Below are 16,994 nucleotides of genomic sequence, written 5' to 3'. Positions count from 1 at the left end.
GCGTCCTTTGTTCGCCAACGTTGGCAGAGTTGTCAGCCCGAGGGAGAATAAACAACGATCACCGGCGCGTAGTGTTTTTTTTTCCGGCGCCCGTCGACCTGAGGGGGTTTCGCGGACTTATATCAAGCTTGATGTCTGAGACTTGTTCAGCGTTGATGCGGTTTTAAAATCCGATACTCCCACAAACCCAAAGCGCTCGACTCGGTTCAGTCAACGCCATTCGCCTTAATGCTCACAAGTCCCTCCCGCCAACCTCGATAGTCAAGAGCCGGGTATCGCAACTCAGTCCACCTACGCCTGCTGTATATCTTTGGATTTGGAAGTCGTCCGCGCCTTGTAACGGCAAAGTAGCTAAGCGAGAGGCGACGGCATCTTAATCTCTTCGGTTCTGTTCCTCTTCCAGGGAAGACGACATCCGCAATAAGCCAGGTTGATAAGTCGGGTCATAGACGGCCACTCTTGTTAGCATTGTTTTCAAGGAGTCTACCGCATACAAGGACTTTTCAACCTTCTTTTCCGCATCCACAACTCGACACGATGCCCAAACCCTCAACCTTTGGCCGCACCACGAAGACGGTTGGCCGCATGCCAGTCATCTCGGAAGACGGATCTACCACGGCCGTCACACGCCCATCGCCCACGGCACTCGCTCCTCCTCCGCCATTTCGGAGCACAGCACCGAGATCCTACGGCCGCTCTCCCACAGGACGACCCATCTACCCGCATCCGTCTTACCCCCCTCCGGCCTACTCCCGCAGCCCATGTCGAGATAGTATCCGGAACGCCCTCGGCACACGTAGCAGCCTCAGCACACGCAGTACAAACAGCCTACGCAGCGTCAGCAGTATCGATAGCAATGGAAGCATCTTGAACTCGGGCATGTCGACTCCCAAAAGCTCCTACAACGAGAACGCCGGGCTTCTGCCCAGCACGACGCGGGCGGGCCAAGACGCGCTCGGAGAAAAGAGAAGAGGCTCGAAGTGGGTTGCCCGCCGTAGAAGCTGGTACCGGCTGATCATCCTCGCCGTCATTGTCATTGGCCTCACTGTGGGCTTATCAGTCGGTCTCACACTTTGGAATCGCCAGTCGTAGGTATCCATTTGACAGTCGGATCCCACTCGGCACGACTAACACCTTAAGACAAGCAGACAACCCGTAGTGACCGCTGGCGCGTCAAACGACACAAATCTCTTCCCCGCTGGCTCCTTCGCCTTCAACACTGCCCTCCTGGACGCCGAGACGGGCTGCACCTCTGACTCTTCGACCTGGCGCTGCTTCCCCGACCGGACCTACTCGCAATCCCCCAACGCCTCCGTCGCGACCTTCTTCTGGACGATATCCCGGCCGAACTCGTACACCTACCAAATCTCGTCATCACCGTCGTCGAATCCCTATTCCCCTCAGTTTTCGGGGGAGACGATGACGCTGGTGGGGGGCGACTCGCTCGACGAGCGTCTTGTCTTCAACTTCTCCCTCCCCAAGACCGTGGCCCTCACGGACGCTCTCGCGCAAGGCGGCCACGCAGCGATGTGTGCTTTCCCGGACACGGCGTTCCGCGCGACGTTGTGGACGAGGCGGAACGCTACGACGGCACTCGCGCAGTCCGGGGGGACGACGGCGACGGCGGACAGCGCCGACGGCAATGCCAGGTGGAGGGTGTGGCCTGGCCAGATAGAGATCGAGCAGGTCAAGACGGGAGGGCCGGATTGCAAGGACCCCGCGGGAAAAGCGGTCAGAGTTGCGGCGGGGAATGGTCAGTGTAATTGCCTGTATGCTAACTTCGACTTTGTCGTCCAGGAGAAGCGGAGGAGGCGGCGGGCATGTGATAGGAGATAGGAGGCGGTGACACATGATCACATTCTAGACCTGGATGCAAGATACCCTACATAAAGCCACTAATTTTCCAGAAACATATTGTAACACCTAACAAAGCTCGGGCCAAAGAACCGTCCCGCTATAGCGCCAGCCATACAATGTATCATAAAACATCATCATCTTGGATACCCGTCCTAAGCCGTACCGTCGTGACTTGGGCGCGGAACCAGCCGACGCCGCTCTCCATCAGGGGTCACGCACCTCGCCGCCGTCCTCAGCAGCCCTTGGCCGGTTGCCGCGAGCACCAATGCGGTCGTTTCCAACTACTGCTGCCACCAAGGCCAATCTTCGAGCCTCGCTTGGCCTTGCGGCGCTGCATACGGTTGCTGCCGCTGCTGTTGATGTTGATGTTGCTGCTGCTGCTGCGGTGGCGGCTGGAAAGGATTTTCTCCGTACTGGGCATGTACGTTAAAGTACCCGCCCGGCTGAAAATTTGCCGCACTTACGTTCTGCTGCATCTGTTGACCGCCAAAATCGAAGGCGTCCGGCTGTGCGCAGAACAGCGGAATCCCTTGCCATTGCTGGGGCACCTGGGGCACCTGTGGCACCTGTGGCATTTGCGGCATCTGCGGCATCTGAACCCCGAAGTTGAAGTCGAAGACGTTCGGCTGTGCACCGAACGCCGGAATTCCTTGCCACACCGGCATCTGCGGCACCTGCGGCACCTGGAAGACCCTGGGGTCAACGGCTGGGGCTTCGTTCCAACCGCCCACGCCCTGGTTGGGACCCGGCGCGGGCCGCAAGGCTAGCGCGCTGTGTTGAAATCTGGGACGCTGGTTGAGCGCGTTTGACACACGCCTGGGCTGCTGGAACGCGGCGTGGATTACGGGCTCGGCTTCGGTCCTCCGACGGGGCGCGTGGCGCTGGGCATCCCCTTCCTCGTCATCGTTGTCGTTGTCGTCGCCGCCAGGAAGCCTCCTCTTGCGCCCGTTGTCTCCCGGGTTGCGTGGCGAGGAGAAGAACTCCTGCGCCCAGGTGGCCACGACCTCTTCTGGCTCGAGGTCGTTGGCGCCGAGCCGATCCTCAATGATGCGCATGAGTAGGCCGAGGGAAGGCCGTTGGACGGGGTCCTCTGCCATACAACGCTGAACGAGGCCCCTGAGCTCCTCGTCGACGCCGTTGAACCGCTCATTTTGGAGGGCGCCTCCCCATGTAACAATGTCCTGGCCGTCGGGGAGCCTGTATTTCATGGCCGTGAGCGGCTGGAAAGCACAGAGAGTAATGGCGCACCATATCTATAAACAAAGGTTAATCTATAGCATATAAGTGAGCCAGGGCAATACACTTACAATGACGCCGACCTGGAAGATGTTGGAGTGCATTCCGTAGTTGCCAGCAACTGGAGGCTTGGTGCCATCTGCTGCCACGAAGTAGTTAGGGAGATTGTCGTCAGCCAAGTAGGTTTGTAAGTCCAGGTGGTCCCATTGTCTAGTGAATTGTTCCTGCACAACAATGTCAGCTGTTAGACCAGTGGTCGGGTGATGCCATCCTTTTGGGTTGCTTACCGGTGTAAAATAGTTACCCTTTCCGCTGAATCGACACTTCCAGAAGAGGTCCTTGCTATAAAGAGGACATCGGTCAGCTTTGCAGTCTAATACGGAAGGCGGGGTGGAAAACTCACTCAAAGTAGGCTGGGTTGGTAGCACACTCGCTGAAGAACTGGACGGACCCAAAGTCGGCAATCTGGGCTGGTTAGCTCAAACGATGCTTACAGTTTATGGAGGGAGGAGCATCCGTCATACCTTGAATATGGGCATGTTGCCATTATCCACGCTGCTGCTTGCTAGAACTGTTGTACTAGTCAGCCATCTTCGACGTATACAAAAAGCCTCTCGCAGCTTGACCTACCATTGCTCGGCTCAAGGTCAAAGTGAGTCGTCTGCTGGGGGGGATAGTGCTCGCTCATGGGGTAGTCATCCGGGAGGTGCTCATCGATGGGTTCGTTGGGATTCCATTCTGGTCGATCCGCACCGCCGAAAACCTCCTTTGGAGGGTAGCCCATACCGATGAGGCCCTGTGTAACTGTATGGTGTCAATGTTAGCAAAGAACATGTCAGCTGTAGCATTCCAAGAGTCGTTCAGTAACTTACGGCTCCTGAAGAGCATCCAAATTGCTCGCACCGGCCAGGGGGTCCTGCTACGGCTGGCTTTGCTGAGCCACACATTGAGATCTCCTTGAGCCGCATGCTCGACAAAAACGAAGTTACGTATTGGCTGACGAGCAAAGTCATCTAAGCTCCATGCACGGTCTAGCCCTTCGTTACAGAGCTGCGGTAACGGATCCGGGGCTGCGTGGCCTGCTGCGTACAAGCCATAGCTTGTGTCTCTCTCCGACTTGATGAGCTGTGTGACGTCTAAGAGTTGCAGAATGTGCTTTGCACCTTTGAATTTCTGGGATTGTTAGAGGACATACCAAGGCGCCATATCCGTACCGGACGGGGTCCACTTACCGTCAGGGCCTTTTCCTCCCTTGCAAGCGTTCCATGGACATGATGCCGGTATCTCTCCAGCTTCAACACACAAGCGAGCGTATCCCCCTTTTCGTCGATGCAATGCACAAGTGCGACGATTCCAAAGCGACCCGCGCCGATTATCTTCTTCACTGAGACGCCGTAGCCCTTGTGATCGTTTTGACCCCATTGACCATATTTTGCCACGGCTTCATCAACATCCGCCGTGCTGAACTCCCGCGTTGCATACGGTTGAGACAGTCCTAGGGGCTCTGTGTCGAACACAGCGTGTCCGTAACGTTTTTTGGTCAGTGTGCCGTTATCTTTGTATTTGTTGTATTTCTCTCCTCTCACGGTAGCCATTCTGGCTGTGCTCTCATTTCTCAGCCGCTGCCTATATGTTTGCAGGCTTTCTCCAGGACCCCGACACGGACAATCAGGCTGGTGGGGCCCATTTTCAAACTGCTGTTGTTGTTGGAAGGCGCCTCGTGGCATTATGACGAATCGTACTCTCAGAGCCCTGTGCCAGTCTCTAGGACGTCTAAGATTCTCACGACGCTGGGGAAGATTTGGTCAGTCGGAACGTGTCGAAGTTGATTGTGTAGTTGTTACTATGTTTTCTCGAATATTGTCTGGGGATCATTTCAGTTATTGAGAACTACGGAGGGAATCCAGGTATATTTGTGCACATGACCAACGGGTATTGATCTTGAAGACACAATGAATTTCCCAAAGCGACAAGGAAGAAAAGTAGGAAGTGTCTAATTCGGGAAGATAAAATCCTTAAAACAAAGCAGAGTACCTCATCGAGAAGTGATGATTTTGGAAGCGCACGAACATGGAATAGTGACTCCATTGTCACATTGTCACTTGACATGGCGGTGCTCCAACTCGTGTATATGACGTTTGTCCTCGACAACATCTTGACAAAGGGGGCTTCTTGAGTTGAGCATAGACACATTTCTTGTTGACAAATGTCACTCTGTCCTGAGTGTCGAATACGACTACGAATAGTCGATCGAGTCCGTGCCGTACAAAGGATCAATGTTCTTAATTGTCTGGGCCATAAAGCGTCCAAGGACTCAAAAGACAACAACCCAGCCATTGGTCCGCAAGACAAGAGGACGTGGGGAGGCGACTATTAGAAGAGTCGCCAAGGGCCGTCTGGTGGAAGAAGGAATGCGGCAGGTACAACAAGTGAGAAAGTCGGTCGGTTCCACCCGGATGAAGTGCAAAGGGGGTGTCCAAGGCGGCCGGCAGTGACTCCACGAGCCGGTCCACATGGAGTAAGTTGCACTGGCAAATGTGTCAACGAGTCGACGAACAGGGTGCAAGACATGACGCGTGTGAACCGAGTCCCGGTTAGTGTTATCTAACGGTCGTAGGCGAACCAAAGATCCGGTGCTTGGGTATTCGTGAAGCGGTATTTGTGAAGCGGTATTTATGGGAGGCGTCAATGCATTAGTGGCTCAAACACTGTGCATGCCTCTCTGAATCGATTGATTGAGAAACGGAAGCGACATCGTATAGCAAAAAGGAGAGACGCTCTTGGTGCCGCTCTAAGTGGATGAAGTCTGCAGAGATGAGAGAAGCGTTGACGATGGAAGAAAAGAAGCCAATTAGCCGCGTCTGATGGTCTTTAGGCTAAATTCGAAAAAGCGGGTCATCGACAAGATCCACTCTGTATCTACGGTACGTACCATGGGCACGTACCGTTACTTCCAGCACGATTGTCACGAGAACGAGAATACAGAAAAACACCAGTCTGAGATGGAAAGAAGAACGAAGGGAAAAGGCAATGCAACTCGACAGTCTTTTGTCGACAGAGTTAAATAGCATCATATGGACGCCGTTCCTGAAGTTTCCTATTCTTTAGGAGGTGGACGGCTCTTAGAAGACCCTTCCCGGTACGAAAAGAGCCAGTCGCAGAGCACGAAAACCGCCCTGAGCCAGCCTAAAATGCATAGATACTATGGTAGTACGATCTGATGCTGTGACGTATGTACGCCGCCATGTTACTGCGAAGAAAACCCCCCTTTCTTGATGCTTAGCCATGCGTATTTGCCTTGAGTTACGGATACTTCATCATCCATTGGTTTCCCTGACAGAGCAAGTCATGATAGCCAGCGGCGAGTCGTCTTCCAGACTCTCAGGCTGATTTAAACGCACAAATGGGTGTGTCCCGTTGTACGACGACCACCCCCCTCCCCCCCCTGTTATACACACCATTCGAGGGTAGCTGGCTGCTGCTTTTTACACAGCCTATCCTTCGCTTTTGCCCGTGGTGGAAACTATTTTACCCGGTCGTCATGTCGATGGACCAATAGGTTTCCCATGCCATCCAATGTCGGGCTCCCTTCAAAGATAAAACTCCATACTTCAACGATCACCCCTGACCGGTTGGTCGGCCTCAGAAGGGAGGGGCTGAACGATCTATGTGCACTTTTGCCTATCGGCCCCTTTCACCCCGCTGCCTACCTCCAGCCCCTCCTGCTCTTGATACCCGCGCCAGAACTGTATGGTGACGGCATCATGGACTGTCTAAATCTGTAGATTCAGCCGCTCAGTCAGCCGAGAGGGGGACAGGTGGAGGCCAATGGCGCGCCGGGCGAGGGAAACGTCAGGAGCAAAACACGCCTAGGATATGAGGGTTATAAATACCTACATCGTCTGTAGTTTTGTTTCCGAGCGCCACTTGCCTCTTCCCTTCCTCCCTCTCCCTCTCCTTATTCCCTCTGTCTTCTCTTCCAGACATCCCCCATATCCTACAGAGAAACCGCAAATTAGGTGTCATCATGGCTGTCCCCAACATCAAGCTGAACAGCGGCTTCGACATGCCCCAAGTGGGCTTCGGCTTGTGGAAGGTCGACAACGCCATCGCCGCCGACACCGTCTACGAGGCCATCAAGGCCGGCTACCGTCTCTTCGACGGCGCATGCGGTAAGTGAGCAGTCCGCAACCACCCAGAGTGTGCACATTGGCGAAGCCTGCGAGGTGCGAGGGAAGAGACATGGTGTAAAACCCCCACTACGGCGACGATGGCAGCAGGCAGTCATGCGACCATGAAAACCCCATTGGGACCATGGTTTCCTGGCGTCGTTTGCACCACAGTTGGTGGTTGTTCCTTCGGTCTGCTTTCCTTCGAAAACTATCGGACGGACACCTGAACTACCCCTCCTTCACCCCACCATGGATGATGATGGGTGCGAATTTCTGCAGGGCATCGATTTTCCCCATGCGTTATAATTTCACCCGGAAAGCTCTCCGCAAAACCCCACCCCCCCAACCCATTCAACCGGACTTCACACACCCTCCCCCCACCATCTCCCCAGGTCACTCGCTCGCTCACTTACACTGGGGGCCACACCCCCGATCTCCCTAATACCACACAATGACATCTGCTGCGCACGCCGCACAAGCAAGCTTCTCTACTTGCGTTTGTTCCACAGGCTCGACACTGACGTTGCATCTTTTCTCCAGACTACGGCAATGAAGTCGAGTGCGGCGAGGGCGTCGCCCGCGCCATCAAAGAGGGCATTGTGAAGCGCGAGGAGCTCTTCCTCGTCTCCAAGCTCTGGAACACATTCCACGACGGCGACCGCGTGGAGCCCATCGTCAAGAAGCAGCTCGCCGACTGGGGCATCGACTACTTCGACCTCTACCTCATCCACTTCCCCGTCGCCCTCGAGTACGTCGACCCCTCGGTCAGATACCCCCCCGGCTGGCACTACGACGGCAAGTCCGAGGTCCGCCCCTCCAAGGCCTCCATCCAGGAGACCTGGACCGCCATGGAGAGCCTCGTCGAGAAGGGCCTCTCCAAGAGCATCGGCGTCTCCAACTTCCAGGGCCAGCTCCTCTACGACCTCCTCCGCTACGCCAAGACCCCCCCCGCCACCCTCCAGATCGAGCACCACCCCTACCTCGTCCAGCCTGACCTCATCAAGCTGGCCGCCAACGAGGGCATCGCCGTAACTGCCTACTCCTCCTTCGGCCCCGCCTCCTTCAAGGAGTTCAACATGGAGCACGCCACCGACTTCGTCCCTCTCTTCGAGGAGCCCACAATCACCGAGATCGCCAAGAAGCACGGCAAGGAGCCCTCCCAGGTCCTCCTCCGCTGGGCCACCCAGCGCGGCCTTGCCGTCATCCCCAAGACCAGCCGCAAGAACGTCCTGGCCCAGAACCTGGCCGTCACCGACTTCGACCTCGAGCAGGCGGACATCGACAAGATCAGCGCCCTGGACAGGAAGACCCGCTTCAACCAGCCCGCCAACGTAAGTTCCATCTCGTTACCTCTCTTTTTGAATGCATTTGGAAGCTAACACATCCACCAGTACTTCCCCACTGAGAAGCTTTGGATCTTTGGTTAGATGGTTCGCCCATGCCATGTTGTTTTCATTTCGCATCATTCACCGTACCTGCAACAGCATTGCGCTCCCATTTGGAGTTGGCCTATTTGGGTAGTAAACCATAAGAGGGGCGGTGTGCAAGGGAGCAATATGCGACGTGTGCCGAACAACGTGCGACGTATGTCGGTTGTATCTAGATACCCCCTTCTCTCGGCCAGACCATTGTCTGCCGCTAAAATACAACCAAGTATCATGATCAAAGACCGAGACAGGTTGTTGAGCCCCTCCCACAAACATGCAGTGTGTTTTCCTTGCAAAGTCAGAACAGCCGCCCGTCCATTGAACAAAAGCTTTCCCGTCACGCTCCTTGCTCTACAGACAAGCGTGACCACGCGTGTGGCAGAGAGGTATCTCGTACTAGAGAAAAAGAAGAAGAATAAAAAATCCATATATGTTGTCCACTGATTGCTGCTCCGCCGCCAGGCTCTAACCAAACGCCTGTAACGCCATGCCAGTCTCGTAAGTATCATGCCAGAGTGCTGAGCTTCAAGGTCATGATGTCTTGACGTAAGCTGTGAGATTGATTAGTAACCGTGTTTGTCTGCTGTAGCACTGGGAGTTGATGCACTCACTTGCGTCGATCTGGGATAGTTGAGGGAGAGCCAGACGGACTTTGTTGCGGTAGACTGCGGGGCCCCTGAGCTGCAGCGGGTTACCCTCGAAATAAACTGTCGTGAGGTGCTCCTTGTCGCGCAACTCCTTCTCGACCTCGTTGAAGTCGGCAATCTGGTTGTAGCTCGCCCAGAGCTCCTCCAAGTTCTTGAGGGGGCCGAGACCCTTGACGCTGGTGACGGCGTTGTTGGAGATGTCGACGACACGCAGCTTCTCATTGTGCTCGATGCCGGCGAGAGAGGTGAGAGCGTTGTGGGAGATGTACAGCTCCTCAAGGCTGGGGACGTCGGAGAGGGGGGCCAGATCACGGATGCGGTTGGACTGGATGCTGAGGAGACGCAGGTTCGACAGGCCCCCAAGGCCGGTGAGCTCGGTGATTTTATTCTTGGCGACCCAGAGCTCCTCGAGGTTTTTAAGGGAGTCGAGGTTCTGCAGGACGCGGATGCGATTGGAGCCCAGCTCGAGGGAGGTCAGGTTGTCAAGGCCCTCGAGGTTCTCAATGGTGCTGATCTTGTTGGCGACAAGGAAGAGCTCCTTGAGTTTTGTGAGGTGGTTGACACGCTTGATATGCTTGATCTTGTTGAAGCTGAGGTCGAGCGAGGTGAGGTTGACGAGGTCGTCTAGGCCGCGGATATGGGAAATGAGGTTGTCGTAGAAGTCGAGGTCCTCGAGAGTTGAGGCGATGGGTGAGAGACCTTCAACGGACTGTATCGAGTTCTGACGGAGGCAGAGGCGGACGACCTTTTGGAAGCGCTCGAGGCGGAGGGCCGGTATGGAGGAGACGCGGGCATGGGAGACGATAAGCTCGTCGGTGTCTGGGTCTTCGCCGTCAAGGAGGTCTAGAGCAATAGCGTGTTAGTCTTGTTTTGCACTGAAAAAGGTTGACGCTGTGGGCTAGCCTGCTTGCCTTCGTCGGCGGGGAGTTCCTCGCCGGGGATGACGTTTTCATCGTCCGATTCAGGGTCCGAAAGGACTTCGGGGTTGGCGAGGACGGCGGTGCGCTGTACCCTGAGCTTCCCGTCCCATCCTTTGCTATTCCTCAGCCCGGGGCTGGTCTGGCCGTCCGTTCGTAGGGAGCCGTCTTCCTCGGGGAGTTCGATGCGCGGGGAGTGCCTCGGCGAAGATTCGGTCGGGGTTTTTGGGTCTACTGAGCCGGGCATGACGGGCTGTTGTTGGCCTTGTCGCGGGGATATGGGTGGTGTTGGTTGGTTGGTTGGTTGATTGGTTTCGCGGGCTGTAGGCGATCTCGATTGCTTGGTTGTAGATGGCGGGGCGAGAAACAAGTAGTGAAGGCGGTCAGTGGGATTTGAAGGTGGTGATGGTGGTGGTGGTGGTTGTTTTTCAGCAGGATTGCGGGGCAGGTTAATCGGCAATGTGGGATGTCAAAGGGAGGAAAGGAACTTGGAGCTCGAGAGTTGGAGGGGTTGTTTGGCGAGATGATCAAGATACCGTGTTGCACATGCTTGGGATTCTTTGGGCATCTGATTATTTATTTATTACGGTGGCTTACACTTAATACTTTGCCGTCTGTCCTGCGCTGCGGGGAGAGGGGATCGGATCAGAAGGGAACAACAACGCACACATGTGGCACATGTTCCCCGGAGCAGTGCCTGCAAACTGCAATGTGATTGAGGTAGCTACGGTAAGGTGAGAAGTGATAGGATGGCTAGGCTGCCCTGTTCCCTCTGAACTGGTGGAGCTGGACAGGATTTGAAGGCATAGGATTGGTGGATTGGCTCCAGAACCCAGGGAGGACCGTTTGGCGCTAGAGTATGACGTCCCAATGGGCTGGCCAGACGCCCGTCCACTAACCAGTACCTATCTACCTAGGTAGGTATCAGACAGGTCTCTTTCCCATCTCACCAGTGGTCCTTGGGGAGGCATTGGCAGGTTTTCCATCCAGATGAACAGAAGCGTCCAAACCGGAGTATTGCCACTGGCTTCCAGGCCTTTGGAGGCCTGTAGTCATTGTGCCGCTAGAACCCTATTGTCGCAGACAGACTTCGGCGCCGTCAAAGAGGCTCAGCGCTCTCTAGGTCCCTAGTGTCAACGAGTAATCTTGTCTCAGTTGACTGGCTTTTCTCCCCACCATGGGCTGCAACATGGCACTGTAAAATTTGGGCTTTCAGAGCACACTCCTCCTCCCAACCTCTAGAAAACGGCGCCGCCATGAACGAATGCAGAATCCCCGCGATCGGGCTGGAATCCTGCGCAATTGGGAAATAATAATAAAAATCCGTCTTCGTTTGCTGCTCATACCGGATTAGAACCCTGCTTCCGAAGATTCTTTGGACGGAATAGGTCCGGCTGCATGCCGGCCACAATGAGCCCAGTCGCGTTCGAACACATACTTGCCGTGCCATGACCCTCAGTCCACGAGGAGAGAGCCGATTTGCAACCCCTCTCTTCCTGCCCGGACCCAGCCAGATGACATCCGTATTACAACTCCTCGTGGCGGTCCCCTCGCCCGCGTCGCAAGACCCTTTGGTAACCTAACACCACTCCCACCACCCCCCCAAGGCCCGACACACGCCTCCATGTCTGGCAAGCGGTTGTGATGCATGCTATCCGCGCATCCTCGATTGGGCAGACCCTTTGTCGTACTCGCCGTCTGCAAGCGCTGCCCGTCGTACCAGCATGGCGAGCCACGTCTCCGCGGCTGCCCTTTCCGCCGCATCTCGGCCTCACCCACAAGAGGCAGTTCCAAGCCGAGGCGCTGTATCTCCCGCCGCTAGTCTTCGCCGGTCTTCTGGTCGCCCTATGGACACAGAAATGTATTGCAATGGTCGTCTTCCAGAACAAGATCATCTACATGCCCGGCTTGCCGCCCAACGCGCGCAGAGAACGCATCCAAGACTACACGAAGCAGTGCTGGGGCGTGCTGTGGGAGGAGAAAAGGGTTCAGGCAGCCGATGGGACGGATCTGGCCCTCTGCGTGGCCTCGGCGACATCGACTGGTGACAATGAGCCCACGTCGCACGGCGACACTCTATCGGTGCCGTCGATCTACATCCTCTACTTTCAGGGTCCGCCCCATCCCCCCGCTCTCGTAGACGCATAGCTTCTTCCATGGCCAATCCGACGCACAAAAGCTCACACCAGGGAGAACAGGAAATGCCTCTTCTATCCCCCCACGATTGCCCGACCTATCATGGGTCCTGCGGGAGCTGCAGCAGAGCAAGCGGCCCGCGCGATACACCATGGTGTGCCTGAGCTATCGCGGTTACTGGACATCGAGGGGCCGGCCCTCCGAGAAGGGCATCAATTTGGACGCGCAGGCGGCTTTGCACTGGATTGGCCGGATGCACAGGGAGCATGATGCTCACGGGCACCAGCCACAACCGGAGGTGATCCTCTGGGGTCAGAGCATCGGCGCTGGAGTGGCCACGAACCTTGCGGCTTGGGAGGCTTTCCCGCCCACGGTGCGGCTTCGGTCGCTGATTCTCGAGACGCCCTTCACGTCGGTAAAGGACATGCTGGTGACGCTGTACCCCCAGAAATGGGTGCCGTACCGTCACCTCTGGCCGTTCCTCCGAAACCACCTGGACAGCTGGACGAATTTGGCAGCAATTGCAAGGAACCGGTCAGGAAAGCGCGGAAAGCCTCGCATTACAATTGTGGAAGCAGGCAGAGACGAGCTAGTGCCGGCCGAACACGGCGCGAAGCTAGTCCAGCGCTGTGAGGAGGTCGGGTTAACGGTCGAGAAGAAGACGGTGCGTAACGCATTTCACAACGATGCCATCTTCAAGCTGGATGGACGCAGAGCTGTCGTCGACGCTATTGAGCAGGTCGCAGCTGAAATATGATTGTAGACATGACATAAAGTGAGTTCTTTTGATAACACAAGCATCCAGCCTTGTTGGCCCTCCAAAATTGAGAACGTAGCCATGCCAAACGAAAGGCATTCCTGATTGGCGAATTGGGAAGAAGCGTGAGGTCTACCGAGGAACTGCTTCAGCGTTCGAGTTTGCATCCAGTTCCAGGGTCGTCCCTGGGAGCTAGGAACGTCCCTGGCATATCGGGACTAGGCTTGCAGAGATAGGTAACATTTAGGGGCCTCTATGAAATTGCTGTGACGTTTTCATTGTTGGAACCAAACCTGCTTGCTGGATGTGTCATCCGTTGCGGACCATTGCCATGTGCAGGGGGGTTAGTATTTCACTTCTAGAGCTCTCCCACGGCCACAAAAGTTGGGCTTTCAAGGTAGAGGCCTATTGTCTTCGACGAATCTGGAGATACCATCAATTGATCCCTTGAAACCCTACAATTGCCCCGGAAGCTCCTCTGAAAGAATCTCGCCCCTCGCGTGTGACAGCATCCAAGTCTGGTTAAAAGGGATTGCTCCTGAAGTTTCTTCTTCCGGCACGGCGATGACAGAGCTTAGACGCGGCCACGCCGCCTTAACGTGCTACCTTTAGTTTTTTTTCTTTTATTATCAGGCAGCTCTGTGAATTGTCGGAGCACCAATCTATGGCCTGGCTGTCAGCAAGCTCTTAGTTACAGGTACTTCTGTGACGTTGAACCACTGTAAAGATACATGCTAATCGGAGTGAGGCGACTCCCACCCCCTGGATTCGGCACTATGGGGCCAGGCAAACTTCACCCATCGACACTGACGCTCTCGCACCAAATCCTGACTCGGCCGTAATCCATCCATCCGCAGGGGTGGCTTGGTCTCGGACCGGGTCCCACCTGGCACCCAGTGCCCGCCAGTGTCTGGTAGGCCTGCCCAAAGCCAAAGGGCATAGGCAACCACAAGTGCCACACGGTGCACCAACTCTCTCGCCTCCCTAAGCCCCTGTCACAATGTCACGTGAAGTCGCGTATCATCTCCGAGTGGGTCGGCGCGGTCTAAGTACCTTGACGCGTCCAATTAACGACGCTCTCACCACTTTTTTTTCCCCTAGGCACAGTCTCAATCTTGTTCAAAAGCAGCCAGGCCCGAGGCAATCACTGTAGCATGGGAGATGGAATCTCTCCTCAGGGGAGGGGGCCGTGCAAGGTTAATCAGGCTGTATATATTGATTCTGACTCCCCATCCCAACGATGAATTCTTCTTTCTCTCCCCCCTCTGTATTCATGCATCTCGGGACAGTGCCTAGGTAGGTCAAACACGTCTCAATAAAACTCGGTTGTTCATCCATCGCAACGAAAACCGATCATTCTTTTCATCCATTTCTTCTCATTATTTGAAACCACGTCCTCGACCACAAGGCAGCCTAAGTTGTGATATTTTGTTTTATCTGGCCTTTTTTTTTTTTTCTACCCCCCCCCCCCCCCCAAAACTCAGCCAACCTCCCGCCACAATGTTCACCAGACGCTTCGAACCCCCGCAGCCCGTGAACAAGAGCTTCTCTAAAAGCCACAAAGCATCTAAATCTAGCTCCTCATTCACCAAGTCCAGCGGCGTTTCAAAACATCGCCATGAGTCCCGCCACAGCCGCCGACCGACGACCGCCACCACATCGAGCACTGCGACCGAGGACACCGCGATGGGCAAGTAAGTATTACCGCGCTTCAATATTACAACCCGTTCAATTATTCGCCGAATGATTCCATCTCAACCGTAGTTGCTAATACACTTCCTCTCAGCAACCTCACCTCCGCCATCGTAACCCTCGTCATCGGCACCGAACAGCGCCTCTTCGCCGCTCACGAGGACATTCTCTGTGCCTCGCCCTTCTTCCAGAACCTCCTCTGCAGCCCCTACTGCGCCGACGCCGGTACTGGGGCTAAGCGCGTCGCCCTCCCCGATGAGGAGCCCGAGATCTTCTCCTCCGTTCTCGAGTACCTCTATAAGGGCGACTACTACCCGCGCCTCGTGCACAACAAGCGCCGCAACTCGTGGGAGATCGAGGCTCTCAACGCAGATGACGGCCGCAACGGCGTTGAGTCGACCGTCTACCACCACGGCGTCGACGGTGACCTGCTCAAGGACACGGTCATCTACTGCGCCGCGCAGAAGTACGGGCTCGAGGAGTTGAAGCGGGTTTCTCTGCGGAAGCAGGGCCTACGTGAGTGCACCCTCTAATCTGCCGAAACCTTTATTCGGCTCTGCTAACAGCTGCAAACAGAATCCGGGATCCAGTGCAGCACGATCCTGGCGTCGGCTCGGTACGCGTACGCCAACACCCCCGACAGCGACTCCAAGTTGCGGGCTCACTATCTCGCCCTCATCATCCGTAGCCGGAGCACCTTCAAGCGCAGCGGAACCATGCAGCTGGAGATGTACAACGGCGGCACCCAGCTCTTTTTCGACCTGTTCGTCGCGCTCTGCAACCATGTCGACGATATCTCGACCGTGTAAGTCGCACGCCCAGACGCTGCCGCAGGCCGTTCTCGAAGCTAATCACCAGCAGAAACACTCCTCGCACTCCTCGCAGTGGTCGTCCATTCTAGGACCCTACTAGGCTCCCCCTTTTCTCGATCGTCATCACTTCCCATCTCAGCCAAGGATGAACAAATACCCGGCTCACACTTAATGACTTGATGTTCACACGTATAACCTTGTTTCTATTTCTTTTGGCCACTTCAATTTCCACTCTACAGTCAGACAAGGCGGGCTTTACTTTGGGTTTGCAGAAAATTCGCAAAATACCATAAACATTGGGCGTTTTGCACCCTCCCAGGAAGGGGATGGTCTCGGCGTTTAGGGAACACATGTATCATTTCTGTCGTCGACGCCGCGTTTTCGCCCGGTTTATTTTTCGTTGGTTCGATTTCTTGACATTCTCACCAGAAACCCTTGTATCATTACATTTACATCTCCTTGAGATCGTCATCGTCTCTCTGAAGAAGAGGCCCTGGGGGCTCTTTATCGCGGTTGTTTCCTTCTCAACTCCCGAGGACGGCTCATATGGAGATCGCAGAGTCGTTTCCAATCATGTTAGAACGAAGTAAACGGAGGAGTTTGCGTCTGTTTATTTTATTTTTCATTCCGTCTTGCGAGAGCAAATCGCCGCTGTAAAACTACCATTCTATACACTCGCTCTGCCGCTCTGTAATCTACAGGAGTTGATGTTGTGATTGCTGATTTTTGCAATTCCGGTGATATAAAGCTACCCGCACGTCGTAGATTCTGCTCACTTTCACGAAATGATGTTCGCCACCGGCTTCCCCGGCGGCTTTACTTGCTACCACTTGAAACGAACCCGTAAGCCCAAAACATTGGATAACCCGGAAGCAGTCCTACGTGAACGAACGTGAATGCCCAAGGCACCCCGATCGCTTTAGCCGGCGAACCATCCCTGCCCATAGCTCAGTCATTCACCATCATCCCCACCCGCGGAACAGCCTCCCGGATCCTGGAACACCACCGCACCAAGAGCTCGCCTAGTGGTGCGGCCGTAAAAGTAGGTAGCTTTGCTGGAAAGGGTCCGCCAAGTTTTGATAGCAGGCAATCCGCCCCTTACCTCGAGCAATGTGAGTCATATGATAGCATCACTGAGTCCGAATCATAACCACCTGTTCACACACTCGGTGCCCCCCCCCCTCTGTTCTGACCGGACGCTACGGCTGCAAGCACTTTAGCTCTACCCCTGCAAATATTTCTACCTTGGGAGAGAGCCGGCATGGTGAAACGTTAGTCACCTGGTGCACATGTGCGCCGGCTGAACGGTTGGGCCGCGGAGGGCGGATATCAGAGGAAGGG

At 55.2% G+C, this 16,994-nt stretch overlaps 6 protein-coding genes across 6 annotated transcripts; 4 read left to right on the top strand and 2 right to left on the bottom strand.

Moving 5' to 3' along the window:
- Nucleotides 1-537: 537 nt before the first annotated feature.
- On the top strand, nucleotides 538-1,836 carry LY79DRAFT_701836 (tat pathway signal sequence; the record flags this gene model as incomplete). The annotated part of the gene is made up of 3 exons (XM_060564931.1): nucleotides 538-1,088; nucleotides 1,149-1,731; nucleotides 1,798-1,836. The coding sequence occupies 3 exons, from the start codon at nucleotides 538-540 to the stop codon at nucleotides 1,834-1,836; spliced, it is 1,173 nt and encodes a 390-aa protein (XP_060416872.1).
- Nucleotides 1,837-2,138: 302 nt separating this feature from the next.
- LY79DRAFT_510400 (uncharacterized protein) lies at nucleotides 2,139-4,688 on the bottom strand (the record flags this gene model as incomplete). The annotated part of the gene is made up of 8 exons (XM_060554158.1): nucleotides 2,139-3,110; nucleotides 3,165-3,317; nucleotides 3,381-3,435; nucleotides 3,497-3,558; nucleotides 3,618-3,664; nucleotides 3,724-3,889; nucleotides 3,997-4,266; nucleotides 4,326-4,688. The coding sequence occupies 8 exons, from the start codon at nucleotides 4,686-4,688 to the stop codon at nucleotides 2,139-2,141; spliced, it is 2,088 nt and encodes a 695-aa protein (XP_060416871.1).
- Nucleotides 4,689-7,120: 2,432 nt separating this feature from the next.
- On the top strand, nucleotides 7,121-8,692 carry LY79DRAFT_667838 (aldo/keto reductase; the record flags this gene model as incomplete). Its single annotated transcript, XM_060563446.1, has 3 exons — nucleotides 7,121-7,265; nucleotides 7,806-8,596; nucleotides 8,657-8,692. 3 exons carry the CDS (start codon nucleotides 7,121-7,123, stop codon nucleotides 8,690-8,692), a joined length of 972 nt encoding a protein of 323 aa, XP_060416870.1.
- A 403-nt stretch (nucleotides 8,693-9,095) lies between these two features.
- LY79DRAFT_95700 (protein phosphatase 1 regulatory subunit SDS22) lies at nucleotides 9,096-10,609 on the bottom strand. Its single transcript, XM_060565247.1, has 3 exons — nucleotides 10,251-10,609; nucleotides 9,304-10,182; nucleotides 9,096-9,243 (listed from the first exon to the last, which is right to left on the bottom strand). Exons 1-3 carry the CDS (start codon nucleotides 10,501-10,503, stop codon nucleotides 9,224-9,226), a joined length of 1,152 nt encoding a protein of 383 aa, XP_060416869.1. The 5' UTR covers nucleotides 10,504-10,609; the 3' UTR covers nucleotides 9,096-9,223.
- Nucleotides 10,610-11,900: 1,291 nt separating this feature from the next.
- On the top strand, nucleotides 11,901-13,149 carry LY79DRAFT_510406 (Alpha/Beta hydrolase protein; the record flags this gene model as incomplete). The annotated part of the gene is made up of 2 exons (XM_060554159.1): nucleotides 11,901-12,369; nucleotides 12,455-13,149. The coding sequence occupies 2 exons, from the start codon at nucleotides 11,901-11,903 to the stop codon at nucleotides 13,147-13,149; spliced, it is 1,164 nt and encodes a 387-aa protein (XP_060416868.1).
- Nucleotides 13,150-14,649: 1,500 nt separating this feature from the next.
- On the top strand, nucleotides 14,650-15,742 carry LY79DRAFT_510438 (uncharacterized protein; the record flags this gene model as incomplete). The annotated part of the gene is made up of 4 exons (XM_060554165.1): nucleotides 14,650-14,843; nucleotides 14,936-15,357; nucleotides 15,418-15,646; nucleotides 15,703-15,742. The coding sequence occupies 4 exons, from the start codon at nucleotides 14,650-14,652 to the stop codon at nucleotides 15,740-15,742; spliced, it is 885 nt and encodes a 294-aa protein (XP_060416867.1).
- Between the last annotated feature and the right edge of the window lie 1,252 nt (nucleotides 15,743-16,994).

This window comes from Colletotrichum navitas (assembly GCF_030913465.1).
Source record: "Colletotrichum navitas strain CBS 125086 chromosome Unknown LY79scaffold_14, whole genome shotgun sequence".
NCBI classification, from domain to species: Eukaryota; Fungi; Ascomycota; class Sordariomycetes; order Glomerellales; family Glomerellaceae; genus Colletotrichum; species Colletotrichum navitas.
The sequence above is the reverse complement of the archived record's forward strand: the minus strand, read 5'-3'. Positions and strand labels throughout refer to the sequence as shown.